Here is a 15,000-nt window from a genome sequence, read left to right on the forward strand (position 1 = left end):
TCTTGTGATCAATTTAAACCACTCAGACATTTCATCTTATGCTACGTCTGGAAGTGTCACGTCGGTGGACTAGTGGAATTCAAAGCAATTGGAAGGTGAAACGCAACGAACCACAAACTTGAACTTCATTTAGCCCTCGGTACCCCCCCCCCCCCCTCCCTCCCCCTTAACAACAAGTTAGGTTTAGGGTTCAGGGTTTAGGGTTAGGGTTAGGATTAGGGTTAAAATATCTTTGTTTCATGTAAAATAAGAATATAGGCTCAAAAAGTTCCAGTCAGCTCACCATCAATTTTCTCATCGCCAATAAATTCTGACCGAGCAACGGAATCTGAAAGCAGAGAAGAGCAATACGTTTAAACGGTTTTACCTTTAAAAGAAATCATTATACCCTGAGAAAATGGAAAGTTAATTTTAATACCTTGGAAATTAAACTTACGTACGCATTGAAAGGAATGCACTAAAGGAACGAAACGAACAAAACAAACGAATGGATGGAATTCACGATCGATCCGAAAACGAACGAATGGAAAGAAATAATTATAAGGCATATTAAACAAAAAGACGGAAAAACCATACAACCGCCAGGCAGTCGAAAAGAACTACAAGAAACAAAAACAAAGGAACCAAGAGAATGAAGGAACAAAATGTGACTTAACCACACCATATTTATTAGAGGGGAATGGTTATGAAACCCGACAAATTTCTTTGTTGTAGGTTTTTGTTCTCTTTTTTGGCTTTGACCGTGCACAAAACACAGTAGTTGTTTACTCCGTACTGAGGAACTAACCAATAGAAACGTGTTGGTTACGTAGTTCGCAAAACAAAAGATTGTGCACGGTCGTGGACTTTCCAACCTAAATCTTGGCATCTTTGTTTGCTCCTTTGATGTTTGCCGAGCTTCCAAACCATTCCCCTCTTATTAACTATGACCACATAGGCGTCTACTTTTCTCTTGGTTTTGCACGGAAACGAAACGTTTACTGGAAGTTCCTAACTTCCGTTTAAACGAACGCTTCACCTGAAGGAGGTTTAAAGAAACAGAGTCAGCAAATGATTGCTGCTTTGGAAAATCAGACATTAATTAAAATGTTTCTTTTCACACTCAGTTCGTTGCGTTACAAAAGGAATAGCGACTTTAAGATCTACGACGGTGTCGTCAACAAGAACTCTACAAAACAATATCATTGGTTAAAAGAGCCGCACGAATTTTAGCACATAATCGCGCCGATGACGTGAAATCACCAAATTTGAGGTTTTGACAAAAACGCGATTGTATACAAATGTCAATCTTTCATTTTCCATTTTTACTCTGAAACCGTTCGTACAGTTTTATTTTTAGGATACTTCGTCTACATTTTATGACGTGAACAAGATGGACTAATCGATTAGATTCCTTCTGGCATTTTCCAACTTTTTATTATGCAAAGCGCATTCGAATATTCTATATAGAGAATGCGCTCTGTAAATACTGATAATTATTGCTATTATTTAAGATGTTGGACTTAAAGTTTTTCTTTTACCAGGTGTTTAGAGAATGTAGTTGGATTTGGAAGTCCAACAACGAAACATGTCCAACGTTTTAAGCTTGCATTTAAAAACCAAAGTTTCTTGAGTTGCTGATATAAAACAACTAAATCTTTACCTGCGCGAATCGTGGAATGACAAACCAGCATAGATAGCAGAATCGTGAAGCTTGAGATCTCCATAACGTTCACATATAGGATAGATGGAATCCCAAGACAAGGCAAAGTCTGTACGCTAATCAGCAACAGCAGTAAAGTGGTATTGTTGTAGTTTCCACATCTGTAATGAAGCTTTCATTCCCCACAAACGCATAAAAGTCCCCCGGCAACGGTGCCAGCTTGCCACGTAAATTTATTCAAATTTACAAATGGATGGACGGTTCATTGACTCTCAGCATAATGTTATCTCTTTGCGCAGTTTACGAAATTATGGTCAATTAAAGTTTTGGCTGAACACAGTGATAGCTGCCAAGACTAATTCCAATCTCGATCCGTATCAATTATATTTGAGAGTGCAACAAGTGCGGTGTTGCGTACTTCGTGACTCTATGGATGAAATCCCACAAAGTGACCTTTGAAATGAAATATTTTAATCGACTTTTAAGGGCATTGCATTTCTGTGGTGCTCTTTGTTATGCTGTACAAGGTAATTACACTCTTTTAAACATTATCACAGACGTTTAAGTGCCGAGCTTTAAACCTAATCAACTCGACATTTTCCCTGAGTCATCAGTGGAATGCGTTTTAACCAAAAAAGCAAAGCCATTATAGCAATAAGTAGTCGCCTTGATGTTATTCTAAGCAAACGCTCCAATATCACCGGACATCCCTTCTTTTAAACTCTTTCGTTGCTCGAGTCATAGCAACCTTTGACGTCCAATCAAACTTCCCTTTTCTCTTCTCCTTTGTCGTCAAGATTGAAATTAGACCACTCGTCCCCCGAAATTTCAAGGATGAAAGAATTAGGCATGTATCGCAACCATTCTGAGAACACGAGTTCTTGACGCCTCGATGTTATTCTAAGCAAACGCTTCAATATCAACGGACATCCCTTCTTTTAAACTGTGTCATTGCTCGAGTCATAGCAACCTTTGACGTCCAATCAAACTTCCCTTTTCTTTCCTTCTTTGTCGTCAAGATTGAAATTAGACCACTCGTCCCCCGGAATTTCAAGGATGAGAGCATGATGAGGCATGTATCGCACCCATTCTGAGAACACGAGTTCTTGGCCCTGACCAAAACAAAAGGAGACTCTGGGGACGAAAATGATACCGCACCACGCAAAGTCATCATTTTTTTGGCATTTAGATGCATGCATTCGCGGTCTTCTTATCATCTCCCGATTATCTCGGCATGGAAAGTCAGTAAGTGACAAAACTAATTAAGACACTTTACTGGAAAGACCACAAATAAGAGAAATTCATCTTTATTCATTTTTCCCCTTGCACCCCCCTCCCTATTCAAGGTTGGTAAAGGAAAAAGTAAGTCTTGGAAAAAAAAAACAAACGGCATTTTTTAAGGGGGAGAGGGAGAGGGTTACAAGGAAATATTAGGGGGAGGGGGGGCAGTCGCCCAACCTTCCTTAAAGGGGTCATGAAGTGTCTAAGCCCTTTTGTCGCTTATTGGTATAGAAACAATTCAGGATTAAACTGGAAAGTTAAAAAAGGAAAAAAGTGACAACATCTCGTCGGGTGCTTACACTGTCTGCATAACCTCAATGACGGCCATTTTGAGGCGTGACTAGGAAAAGAACGGCAAATAAATCTACACTGTATATGAAAAAGGTAAAAACGCACGTGCAAAGTCAACCTCGTTCCCAGGGTATCTCTCGAAAGAGACCCTGGGAATGCATGAGGTTGGTGCAAGATGTACAACGTCACGAAATAACCGAATTTGAGGTAACGTGGAGGTAACGAGCAGAGACGGTAAATTTTCAATTTTCCTTCTCGAGGAGTAGACAAACGCACACATGAGCCGGGCAAGAGATAATGTTTACTGTTTCACAAACATTGGCATTAAATTACGTTTGATACTTAATGGAGAACTGAAGGCCAAAATCAGCAATTTTTCCAGCATTGTTTCTGAAAAGCCTAACGAAAGTAAAGTTAAGTGTGAAGGGTGATTTAATTTCTTCTCGTTTTCAATTTTTTGCGAGAAAATTACGTTCGAAGTTGGGCTTTTCCCGCTGTTTCTGCCTTTTCAGTGTGGGCTCAAAAACGAAATCAGTACTCTGCTGTGACGTATGATATGGGAAACAGATTTCGTAATCAAGAGAAACAAATGCTGCTGTGGATATTTTCTTCGTTGTTTTCCTGTTTCTTCGCGGACTCAATTTTCACGACAAGCATCAGTCAAAAATAGTGCCTCTGTATGGGGCTCTCCTGCATGAATTCCACATATCATACGTCATAAGCTGCAAAAATGACCGCTGACTCCTCCATTCTGAGCCGCAATGCTGATGACCCAAAATCGGAATAATTTTTTTTAAGTAGAAAAACGACGGATATGCCAGAAAAAATGTTGAAAACATTATTGTGCATGGTCTAAAGTGTATATAAAAAATACTTCTTTTTTGCCTTCAGTTCTCCTTTAATATTCCAACAAAGAAAACAAATCAAAAATTCAAATAATTTAGCTTCAAAGTTATTTTGGGTGACAAGTTACTATATTTATGTTTTTCTCTTTGTTTTGGTGCAGTAACTGTAACTTCTTTGTAACATACAAAACTACACTATGCAGTAAAATTAAACACACTCTCTCTCTTTTGAAATAGTAAAAGCAATGGATGATGTAGCGATTAACGTTTTTGATCTTAGCTTATGCATGGAAAATAAAGAAACAAACACGGTTTGTCAAGTTGTTGTAGTTTAACTATTTTTTTCATTTTTGTTACACTTGAAGTGCAGATGTGGTATATCTTCAATTTAGACCCTGAAAAAAGAACAAAGTTTATCAACCGAGTCTTAAATTAAAAAGAAAACTTTCCAACCAGCCAAATAAATAAATAAATAAATAATACATATAAGGGCATCAGCAGATCTTGCACATTATCCGTTACTGACCCCTCAGTCTGACTGGAGCCAATTGCTAGACCTGTTTGGAATAACTCGTCCAAGGCCTCCATACATCTTAATTCTGATGCGTTAATTTAAACATTTTCCCGCGAAACCAGACCTTTCCAGCCAATTATAAGTCTTAAATCATCAATTATTTCCCTTGGGATTTTAATGCTAACCTGTGCGACATGAGTCGACCCCACTACCCCCATCTCCTCCCCTCAAAAAAAAAAGCTTGATGTGTGAAAATTCTGTGGCATTAGAAAATGTTAGCATCGACAACGAGTGCCACTTCGAGTACGAGTTCTGGAATTTTGATTACTGCGCATCCGTACTGCGCAGCCCAGCGTACTCAGCTCGTCCCGGCAAGTTGGTCTCCGACGACTTTACATCGAAAAGTCGTAACGGAAAGTACGAGTTTGTCAAAAGGAAATTGTGTTTACTTTTCGCCATTTGCTGTAAATGTTTAAACGGGATGACCAATTCAGTTATAAAAACTGCTATCAATATGGGTCTGATGTTAAAGTGTGTATGACAGATTTTACTTTATTTACTTAAGTGAAACATCATGGTTTTCTGCCAACCAAAGAAATGCCAGACCGATTTTTATTCTATGCCTTTCACCCCAAATCGGATTTTTTTCTTCCGGGGTGTACAAAACCGCGCTAGTAAGGAGGCCAGTGACGTCAATACAGGAACGGCAAGGAATTTTAGGGATGGAAATTTTCGTTCTTTTATCTTTTGAAACCAAATAAAAAGCATCTCAGTAGCAGTTTCAGCACCTTCTCAATCTAAAAAAAATGGAAAATCCACGCCCTGGAAGAATGTCGTTCCTGTATTGACATCACTGTTCTCGTATCCCCAGTCGCCTTACTAGCGCGGTTTTGTACCCCTCCCGGAAGTGAGAATTCCGATTGTTAAAAGGCTGAAAGGCAGTTAATTAAAACGGTCTAGAATTGTTTTGGGCTTTTTTTTATCTCCGAAAACCAGGATGTTTCACATGAGTAAATGTAGAAATATTTGTCATGTAAACTTGACCAATGATGGGAGTTTTGTTTCGGTTATGAACTAAATCCTACTCAACCTCAGAGCTTGTCCAGTTACAGCTTAGTGTCATCGTCCAATCCATATGGTACACTGGTGTCATAAGCGGGATTTTGAAAGGAGCTAAGCGTCCTTCGTTGGTTTCCATTCTGTGACGAGTCTGCCGTTGCAAGGTTCTCAGTGGACTGGTTCATGCCATTGCCTGTATTTTGAAGCTGTGGACGAGGATGCACACATCAACTATCTTTTAGATAAACACGAAAAATCTGGTTTTGATGATGATGATGATGGTGTTTGTGACGATGATGGTGACGACGATGGTGACGATAATGGTAGCGATGTTTGTGACAATAATGGTGACAATGATGATCAAGAAGATAACGATGATGATAATAGTGTTTGTGACAATGATGATGCTGATGATAATTGTGATGATGGTGTTTGTGACGATGATGGTGATGATCAATGGTGACAACTAAGGATGGTGACGATAATGGTAACGATGTTTGTGACAATAGTGGTGACGATGATGATCATGAAGATAATTTATGTTTATGGCGGTGATGGTGATGATGATGAATATAATGATGACGATAATGGCGACGATGGTGGTGATGATGGTGATGATAACGATGACGATAAGAAGAAGGATAATAATGGTGATGGTGGTGATTCTGCCGGTGAGGATATTGCCACTGGAGGCAACTAGCTGGCCTTGCCAAACACGCCAAGATAAACACGAAAAATCTGGTTTTAATGATGATGATGATGGTGTTTGTGACGATGATGGTGACGACGATGGTGACGATAATGGTAGCGACGTTTGTGACAATAATGGTGACAATGATGATCAAGAGGATAACGATGATGATAATAGTGTTTGTGACAATGATGGTGGTGATGATAATTGTGATGATGGTGTTTGTGACAATGATGGTGATAATCAATGGTGACAACTAACGATGGTGACGATAATGGTAACGATGTTTGTGACAATAGTGGTGACGATGATGATCATGAAGATAATTATGATGATAATGGTGTTTACGGCGATGATGGTGATGATGGTGAATATAATGATGACGATAATGGCGACGATGGTGGTGATGATGGTTATGATAACGATGACGATAAGAAGGAGGATAATAATGGTGATGGTGGTGATTCTGCCGGTGAGGATATTGCCACTGGAGGCAACTAGCTGGCCTTGCCAAACCCGCCAAGATATACACGAAAAATCTGGTTTTAATGATGATGATGATGGTGTTTGTGACGATGATGGTGACAACGATGGTGACGATAATGGTAACGATTTGTGACAATAATGGTGACGATGATGATCAAGAAGCTAATGATGATGATAATTATGTTGGTAACGGTGATGGTGACAATAATGATGACGATAATTGTGACGATAATGGTGATGATGGTGATGATAAAGATGACGATGAGGAGGAGTATAATGATCTTTATGGTGGTGATTCTGCTGGTGAGGATATTGCCGCTGGACGCAACTAGCTAGCCTTGCCAAAGCACGCAAAGATAAACACAATGATGATAAAAATGATGATATTTGTGACGATGATGCTGATGACCGATGGTCAAAATGTTGTCTACAACAAATTTTGACCACTGTGATGACGAATATCGTTGTCGATAAGAGCACAGACAACAATGAACCACTTTTGATTTGCATTTTACCGCAATATTCAACGCCAAAGAAAGTTTTTATTTCAGAGCGTGACCAAAATCATGACTCAAAGAAAGAGCAAGCGTTGTCTATAACTTTCTCGCAATGTGATTGGTTTATTTCCCAAAATGAGCGTTCCTGATTGGCTATTACATTGCGTGACAAATTGACGCAAGCATAACGCAAACAGCGTTGTCTAAACTCTTATCGACAACGGCAAATTAGCCAATCAGATTGCGAGATTACAAGCAATTGTGGTAAAAAATCTCATGCAAGTTATCCTACGCCAGATACGAAAAACCACTCAAAAAACAATCCTTTAGACGTGGCCAAAACATGCGGAAACGTATTGCTGGTCTACTGCAGCAGCACAAAGCCCCGAGGAAAGGGTGAGAATAATTAAAACTGCACATAATAATAAAGCTAACAGACAGAGAGACAGACTGGTCCCGTGACACCCCGCGAGCCTCTCCATCTTAGCGTCAGAATATAAATTTCTGACTAATTCATTCAGTCACTCAATCGTAGGAGATTACATGACTCGACAAGATGCCGCCCTGTCAAACATACCTGAAGTACTTCGTATTGTGACGGTGGTGCATCGTGCATTCCATTGTTCTTTCCAATATAAACATTCTGAGATTGCTCCTCTGTCTCTGCCATGTCGTAATTGTTGGTTTTCCTGTGGCAAGCAAAAATTCTTTAACATGCAGACGAATGTAAGACATCTTTAGTCAGAAGAATAATAATAGCTAAATTTTTGTTTTGAGCACATGCGCGCTTGAAGGAGAGTAGATCTTCAAAACTAACGCTCGTGCTAATTACTTGCCACCAGTTATGGAAACCGAGAACGAAAAAGAAATCTCCACGAGTTGTTAACTCTAGACCGTTGTGGCAGAGTTTGTGGGTTTCAAGAATACGATTTAATCTTGCCAAACTTCATTATTGCGATTACAAGAATTTTGTACTTGGACTAGTTATGAAAATGAAGCTGACTTAAATTCAGGAATATGGCACATTTGTCATTTGTCCAAATACCTCCTTGACGTCACTTTCTTTACAAGAACGATTGCAGTGAGGATGCTAAGAAGGAGAAACGCGATAGAAATAACGAAGAAAACTGTTGCTAAGGTCAACAATGTCTCTGAAACAAAAAACAAAAAAATTGTAAGAATCATTCATTCTTCATGACAGGACTGTTCTCGAACCAAAGTAGTCTGTTTGTTATTTATTTATTTATTTATTACAATTTTAATTAACGGCACAGCTGGCCGTAAAAAATTAGACATGGGGATAATCTGCAAAATGGTAAAAGCTACCCCATACAAGAAAGATCCACTGCTACCAGTACCTAACCTAAAAATATATGAAAAATCATGAAAACAACAATTATACTACCTACTCGTGTTAGTGATAACATTTTAAGACGAAGCTAACGATTCGTTTAATAAGAGGTTTATTACCCTGGATCACAATAAGCTAACTGTAAGTGAAAATAAAATCATATCCAGTGGGAGGGAATTCAACATGAACAAACAGATTGTAAAAGGGAAATTTAAGAACACTTTAAAATCTTTAAAAGCATCTCTGTTTTCATGCCAACGCACATGTCAACATCAGCTTACCGTCGGTAGCCTTGGAAAAGAGGGAACCTCCCTCTGCTGTAAAGAAAAAAAGGAAAATCGTTGAATACTTACAAAATAAAATAAAAATACATGCATAGCTCCAATTGGGAGCCAATGTTGGTGTACAGAACAATGCAGTAAAATGTCTTCTGGGAATTTGACTCTATTATTATGCAAAACCTTGTGGAGCCATTTTGTATTGCTTTGTACACCAAGATGGCCGTCTCACCGCGTGGATTAAAACCAAGGATAAACGATTTAGAATTGGCTGTAACGTCCGACGCATGCGCATAAGCGCTGGTGCAACAGTCACTGCAATTGTCGCGCATGCGCGTGGTCATGATATCCAAAATGCACTTGTCAATTGCATTCATTAATCTTTCAACCAAACGGTTTATTTTACAATGGAAAGTCTTTGCATAAAAAGAGGAGTCCAGTAAGCGTGATTTCTAAGTTTCTACAGGAGCTCATTAAGAGGAGCCTCTATCTCCCATACTTGGCCTCGGAGTCAACCCTTTCCCGAGTAGATTTATTTATAGAACACCTCCCTTGGGAGATTCAGCACGCTCACTGTTGTAAAAGCCAATCTCCCTTGGGACATTCAGCACGCCCACTGTTGTAAAAGCCAATCAAAACAGAGCTATCTCAGCGTCAAGGGACTTATGATACTTTTCGCGGGAAAAACCTGTTCCTAAAAATAAATTTACTCGGGAAAGGGTTGACTCAAGGAATTAGAGGAGATAGAGGCTCCTCTTGATGAGCTCCTGGTTTCTAACATTCTCTTTGTCAAAGCAAATGAACACGAGTTCAAAGTCCTACTAACTGAACCTACTGATCAAGAAAAACTTAACCGAATCACTTGAATTTCCTTAGTGATATAGACTGAAAGGAATACGGAAAGGAAAGCTGAAAGGAACCTTTCGTCTCGTTATCTTGATGACGTCATCGCTGTGCCGTCATCGAGAAACATTCCTTACATTCTTACTGAGAGAGTTATATTTTCATTCCGTGTACGTATTGGGTGTTTAGACTTGTGGTCGCCTTTCTAACACTGGCAAGTGGAAAATAGAGCTTGAACACGGCCTTAAAAGGTTACGGAAATAAAGACAGATGCAATGAATATTTTTGTTTGATATCATACCGTTCAAAAGACCAAATATTCTCACGAACTACCGTATTTGTACAAAGACCATACAAAAACGTTATAGTAAGTTGACGTTTTCTTCAGACATTCGACGTTTAAAAGTATTTCCCATATCAGGTCCTTGAAGCGTTCTGGTGAATTTTGGTTTTCAAAAACATCATGACTCTTGTATTTTGGGAAATGTTTGTCATCTAAAATATTAGAGTGATTTTACTTGACCCGTGAAACAGAGAATAATAGTTGTGTAATACTACCTTTTAATTAGACCTATTGTTTTTCTGTTACTCAGACTATTTACACGAAAAAACCCCACGATCTTTTGTAAAAATTTCTGACGTTTAGTCTAATACACGAAGAAAAGTATTACAATAACTGTCGTATAATTTATCTCTTCAGTTGTGTCATTATTGTGTGTTCTGCTTTTGTGTCAATATTTTCATCCTCGATCTTGTATCAGCACCATGTGATAGGGGCTTTTACGCACATATAGCGTGTAATATTCCACTATACATTTGACAGGTCAAGTAAAATCACTCTAAGATTTATACAAACTACTCTATAGGGGCTAACGTTCAACACAGCATTTCGCAGCCTTACGACTTCCGCCTCTTATTTCATAGTGAAATATTTATGTTATTTTTTGTTTTTTGCTTTGAGAAGACTCGAACAAAGAAGAGGATTGTGTTCGCAGGCACGCGTTTCGAGAACACAAAGAAATTAATACTACTAAAAGCTATTAATGATATAGCATTTCTTTACCAATTTGTCTGTGCATTACATTCACTACATAGCGCTTTGTGTGGTCTTCACGGAGAATACTCACATAAGCTGAAACTGAGATTTTTTTTATAAATATTAAAGCACTCTAAGTTTGTGAAACTTGCCGTTTCTACAGCTCAAAACGTGTTTGACACTTTCGTATTCGTCAAGGAAGTATGTCGTTATTAGCTTACCGAGCACCCTATCTCGGCATAGAAAGTCTAATTACTCTCTAAGTTTTGTAAAATCTTGTCAAAGATACCCGTAACAAAACTTTATCTTTAGTTTGTAATAGATCGGGCAAATTTATGTTTTAGGCAAACAAAAAATGAGCATAAATACCTGCTGAGGCAACATTGGTAAACAAGAAAGTCGCTGTAACACAATGCCCAACTGCTTTCATTACGCTTTTACAACGGAAAAAGTTGCGTTGAACTTCAATGAAGATTTGTACAAAAAAGCAAAGCTCGCCACGTCACTGTCTTAAAAGAAAATTTCTTGATGAAAAACTGTTAAACTGTAGTAGCAGCAGTGTTCTTTAGCCTGAAGAGGAAAAACGTTCGGTTGGAACCGAAGTAGTGTTGCAATACAAAGGAACGCAGCTATCAAAAAGAAATTATTGTTGCGAACGATATTACGTGTTTGGATTTACATACTTGTTTAAAGCCTTGAATTCATTTTCTGCATCATTAGGTACGTTCTATTTTAAGAATCTGGGTCCACAAAATTTTCAAGAAAGAACATTTGTCCCACATCCTTCCCAATCAAAAATGCAGTCTCTTTTCTTCGGCTGACGAAGGGCTAAAGGTCGAAACGTCAGCTTCATTATCTTTTTTTTTTATAGATGATTTAATACTGTGGTTGAAAGAGAAAGCCATCATCTCAGATATTTGCCAAAAGAGTATGACTGTCTTATTAGGATTGAAACCAGAAAGCTCTTTACGTCATAATGTTTTAATCAATTTCTGTTTCCTATAATTGCCAAGTTCTTCATTTGGTGCTGTAAAATGAGAGAAACTCCTCCAAACATTAACAGTTTTCTTCCCCTACTGTCTTCTCAATATAAGATCGAATCGTACACTAACATCAAGGAGAATGAGAAATGGGATCGTTTGACATAACTTTTAAAGTAAAGTAAGACAGAAAAGTTAGTCTCGCAATAACCATTTTTCCCGTTCATATTGAGCGACAATCAAACAAATAGACATACGTGCAAATAAACATACACTGTACTTGTAATAGTTCCGCCTTATCGTAATATAAGATATCAATGCACTTTTCAGACATGTTGTATTTAGCTACCATATACCTGTAACTACTGTACTCTCTATTTCTGTTCACTAGTTTGTTTTATTTTGTAACTGTATACCTTTTTTTCCTTTTAAAAAAGTAACGAAAAGAACTGTCGATTATCAAAATTTTAAAAAAATCTTTTTACGGTGGCAATTTGACCAGTCTATCTTCTTTGACCAAACCAAATTTTCGTGGTTTACTCTCCCAAAGACGTTGCATCATTAGTTCCTTTAAAAACCAACCCCTTCATTCGCTTGAAAAGGTTTACACGAGTCAGTGCGTAACTAAGCAGTTCTTAAGAAAATAGAATTCTGGCTTTTGCACCCCTATAAAACCCGCAATAACCTTATCCGTGAGCCGTCCCGACTAACTACTTGACTGAATACCTCGAATTCTGATCTGATCACCTCGGACGCGATAAATTCAAAATCGTCCTACATCTTGCCAATGGGGAATCCAATTCATCCCATATTACTTCTACCAGTCACTTACTATTAGATTTAATAATGTTTAGGATAGTCGACGACGACGGCTAGGTATGAGAAAGTCAGCTAAAAAACAGTCATGTTATAATTATTCCAATTAGTTCGACTTGCAATGTACCAACTTTACAGGAATAAGATTGGTGAGAAAGGTATGTCTGTTTAAAGAAAAAATTGAAACTTGACGTCTGTGCTCATATCGTCCTCGTAAGTACTAACCCCATATTTGGTTATTTCACGTCGTTGTCAGGACGACAACGGCAAAGAATTGTAACAAAATGTAATTAAAACTCACGTGCCTAGAGTACAGAGCCATTGTTTTCCTAATTTTTTTCAATTGTTTCGTGGTGACGGTTCTCTTAGCCGTTCGTCTTTGTCCTTGCTTAATTCAGCTCGCTATTCAAATGAAGGCTTGTTGAGTAGGAGTGTTCTTTTTTTTTTCATCTTTCACAATTGCAAAGTCTGAATTTTATCTGCGTTTTCTTTAACAACCAACGGTAGCATTACTAGGGTTACTGGTTATAACAATCAAATCAAGAGTTTCGATTTGATTTGGACATAATCGGGGGAAAAAAACTATGATATTTGATTGGGATGCTCTGCCCTCCGAGCTACAGAAAGGTTGAGGTAGATGGACTAGTAATCAAACTAGTTTCAGACGAAATGTGTCCCTTATAATACTGGGACTGATTTGTCTATAGGCGGAAGCATTCGCGCAATTTTTAGTTAACACTAAAGTAGTTTATTTGGGCTCAGGTCCGTTTACAATCCTGGGCAAAAGCCGTTGAGACATTTTCAACTTCTATGTTTATGTCTATTATAATTTTCTTCTCATGGGACCAACGTCATTACTGCGGCTACCCCTTCGCCCCAAAGAAGCCACGCTGAGACACCGCTGTGTTATCTTCACTTCTTTCCCAACAACATTGTGTTGGGTGGGGTGGGGTAGGAGTGGAAATTGTTAACTTCCGCTTCAAGTCATGGTCCAAACCTTCGCAACACGAGGAAAGTCTCAACTCTTTTTGTCCAGGATTGTAGGCAAAGGAGAAAAATTTGACCATAGGGAGAAGTCTACGATTCCAGCTTCAATCCTTTTTCTAATTTTTAGCGGCTCTTTTCTGTTCTCATCGAATAAAATCAATTAAAGGATAATAGTAGAATTCTTGTTACTTTATGGACCGCGAAATTTATGTAAAAAAGCATCCCTAGTCTGGCATAATATTTTCCCTTAGGCTCCAATTAGTTCAGTCAACAGTCAGTTTGCATTGTAAAAGATCTGCGACACTTTGCTTTATCAGAAGCAAGTAGTTTTGGCATTACATCTTGGAGTCAATGTCGAAGTCATTTCTTCAAACATAAAGGCACGGTTTGTTAGCTATGATGTGTTATGATCAACCGAATCAATCAATGAGGCATAGTGTAAGTGATATTTCTTGCATAGAAGGCTTAACATCTTATTTGCTTTCGTCCTTTCAACACTTTTAGTGAATCCAGAATGGAGACCCGCTCTATTGGTGCCATTTGGCTTGGTGTTCTGTGCTTTAGTTTAATGCCCTTCGCCAATGGAGGTAATTGCGAAATGTTGATGTTTATGTTGCCTTAAAATGTACACACGAATAATTATGTCTACGGAATGGTTCACATAGATTACCATTAAAAGAGGGATCTCGACTCCAAGGAATTTCAAATGTGCACTTCCAAATCTTTGGTTGAGGTAGAAACAGAAATCTTACGAAGAACTTCAATTGGGTACCATCGTTACTGATCTTGCGGCTTATTGTGATCGTGAGAGTTGATCGTTAAACAAGCCGATATTTCTAATTTGGTTTCGCTTGCCAAGTCTTTTCCTGATAGTAGTTTCATTTCGGCATATGATCAGTGATCTTGGTTTTCCACCGAAACTGAAATGAAATCATTTGATGATAATAGAGCTCAATTCCCGAAGGATTAGTTAGGGACACCAACATGGCCGCCGTGACATCACGTGAAAACACTCGGTTGATCGACGACGCGTCGTGCATACTCGGAAAAAAATCAGAGCCGATTGCTTTTATCAGTCGAAATTATTACTTCCGGTGACTAGTCTGGATGTTCTACCTTTGTGAGGCTGCAGAAGACTTGGGAGAGCTAAGTCCATTGAACTAGGCCTTCAAGTGACATTTGTCTTGCATACTAATAGGTGACAGAAATGTAGAAATGATACTGGCACTTATCTAGACAATTTAAGCAATTACCTGAAAAAGTCAAGTGGCCTCAACGGAAATCGAACCTACGACCTCTGCGATGCCGGTGCAATGCTCTGCCAACTAAGCTGTGAAGCCATTCAGTTGAGAGCAGGTCAATTTGTTGGGTTTATGTGGTGCGGTGAAAGGACTCGATGAATG

The 15,000-nt window shown here is 38.6% G+C and overlaps 3 protein-coding genes across 4 annotated transcripts in view; 1 reads left to right on the forward strand and 2 right to left on the reverse strand.

The window, feature by feature from the left end:
* Positions 1 to 1,866, reverse strand: part of LOC137982615 (uncharacterized) — a 5,029-nt gene extending 3,163 nt beyond the window's left edge. The window contains exons 1-2 of the mRNA XM_068829741.1: positions 1,643 to 1,866; positions 284 to 328 (exon numbers count right to left, since the gene is read on the reverse strand). Of these exons, the coding sequence (XP_068685842.1) occupies positions 284 to 328; positions 1,643 to 1,706 (109 nt within the window). The 5' untranslated portion in view covers positions 1,707 to 1,866. The remainder of the gene's footprint in view (positions 1 to 283; positions 329 to 1,642) is intronic.
* Positions 1,867 to 2,933: 1,067 nt separating this feature from the next.
* LOC137983087 (uncharacterized) lies at positions 2,934 to 11,444 on the reverse strand. Its single transcript, XM_068830274.1, has 6 exons — positions 11,184 to 11,444; positions 8,939 to 8,974; positions 8,352 to 8,457; positions 7,884 to 7,995; positions 5,664 to 5,838; positions 2,934 to 4,454 (listed from the first exon to the last, which is right to left on the reverse strand). The coding sequence occupies exons 1-5, from the start codon at positions 11,242 to 11,244 to the stop codon at positions 5,680 to 5,682; spliced, it is 474 nt and encodes a 157-aa protein (XP_068686375.1). The 5' UTR covers positions 11,245 to 11,444; the 3' UTR covers positions 2,934 to 4,454; positions 5,664 to 5,679.
* Positions 11,445 to 13,836: 2,392 nt separating this feature from the next.
* LOC137983331 (uncharacterized) overlaps positions 13,837 to 15,000 on the forward strand; it is an 8,921-nt gene continuing 7,757 nt past the window's right edge. For both annotated transcript variants that reach the window (XM_068830534.1, XM_068830535.1), the window contains exons 1-2: positions 13,837 to 13,977; positions 14,102 to 14,184. In XM_068830534.1, coding sequence (XP_068686635.1) covers positions 14,112 to 14,184 — 73 coding nt within the window. In that variant the 5' untranslated portion in view covers positions 13,837 to 13,977; positions 14,102 to 14,111. The remainder of the gene's footprint in view (positions 13,978 to 14,101; positions 14,185 to 15,000) is intronic.

The sequence above is a fragment of the Montipora foliosa genome, chromosome 13 (genome assembly GCF_036669935.1).
Source record: "Montipora foliosa isolate CH-2021 chromosome 13, ASM3666993v2, whole genome shotgun sequence".
Lineage (NCBI taxonomy): Eukaryota > Metazoa > Cnidaria > Anthozoa > Scleractinia > Acroporidae > Montipora > Montipora foliosa.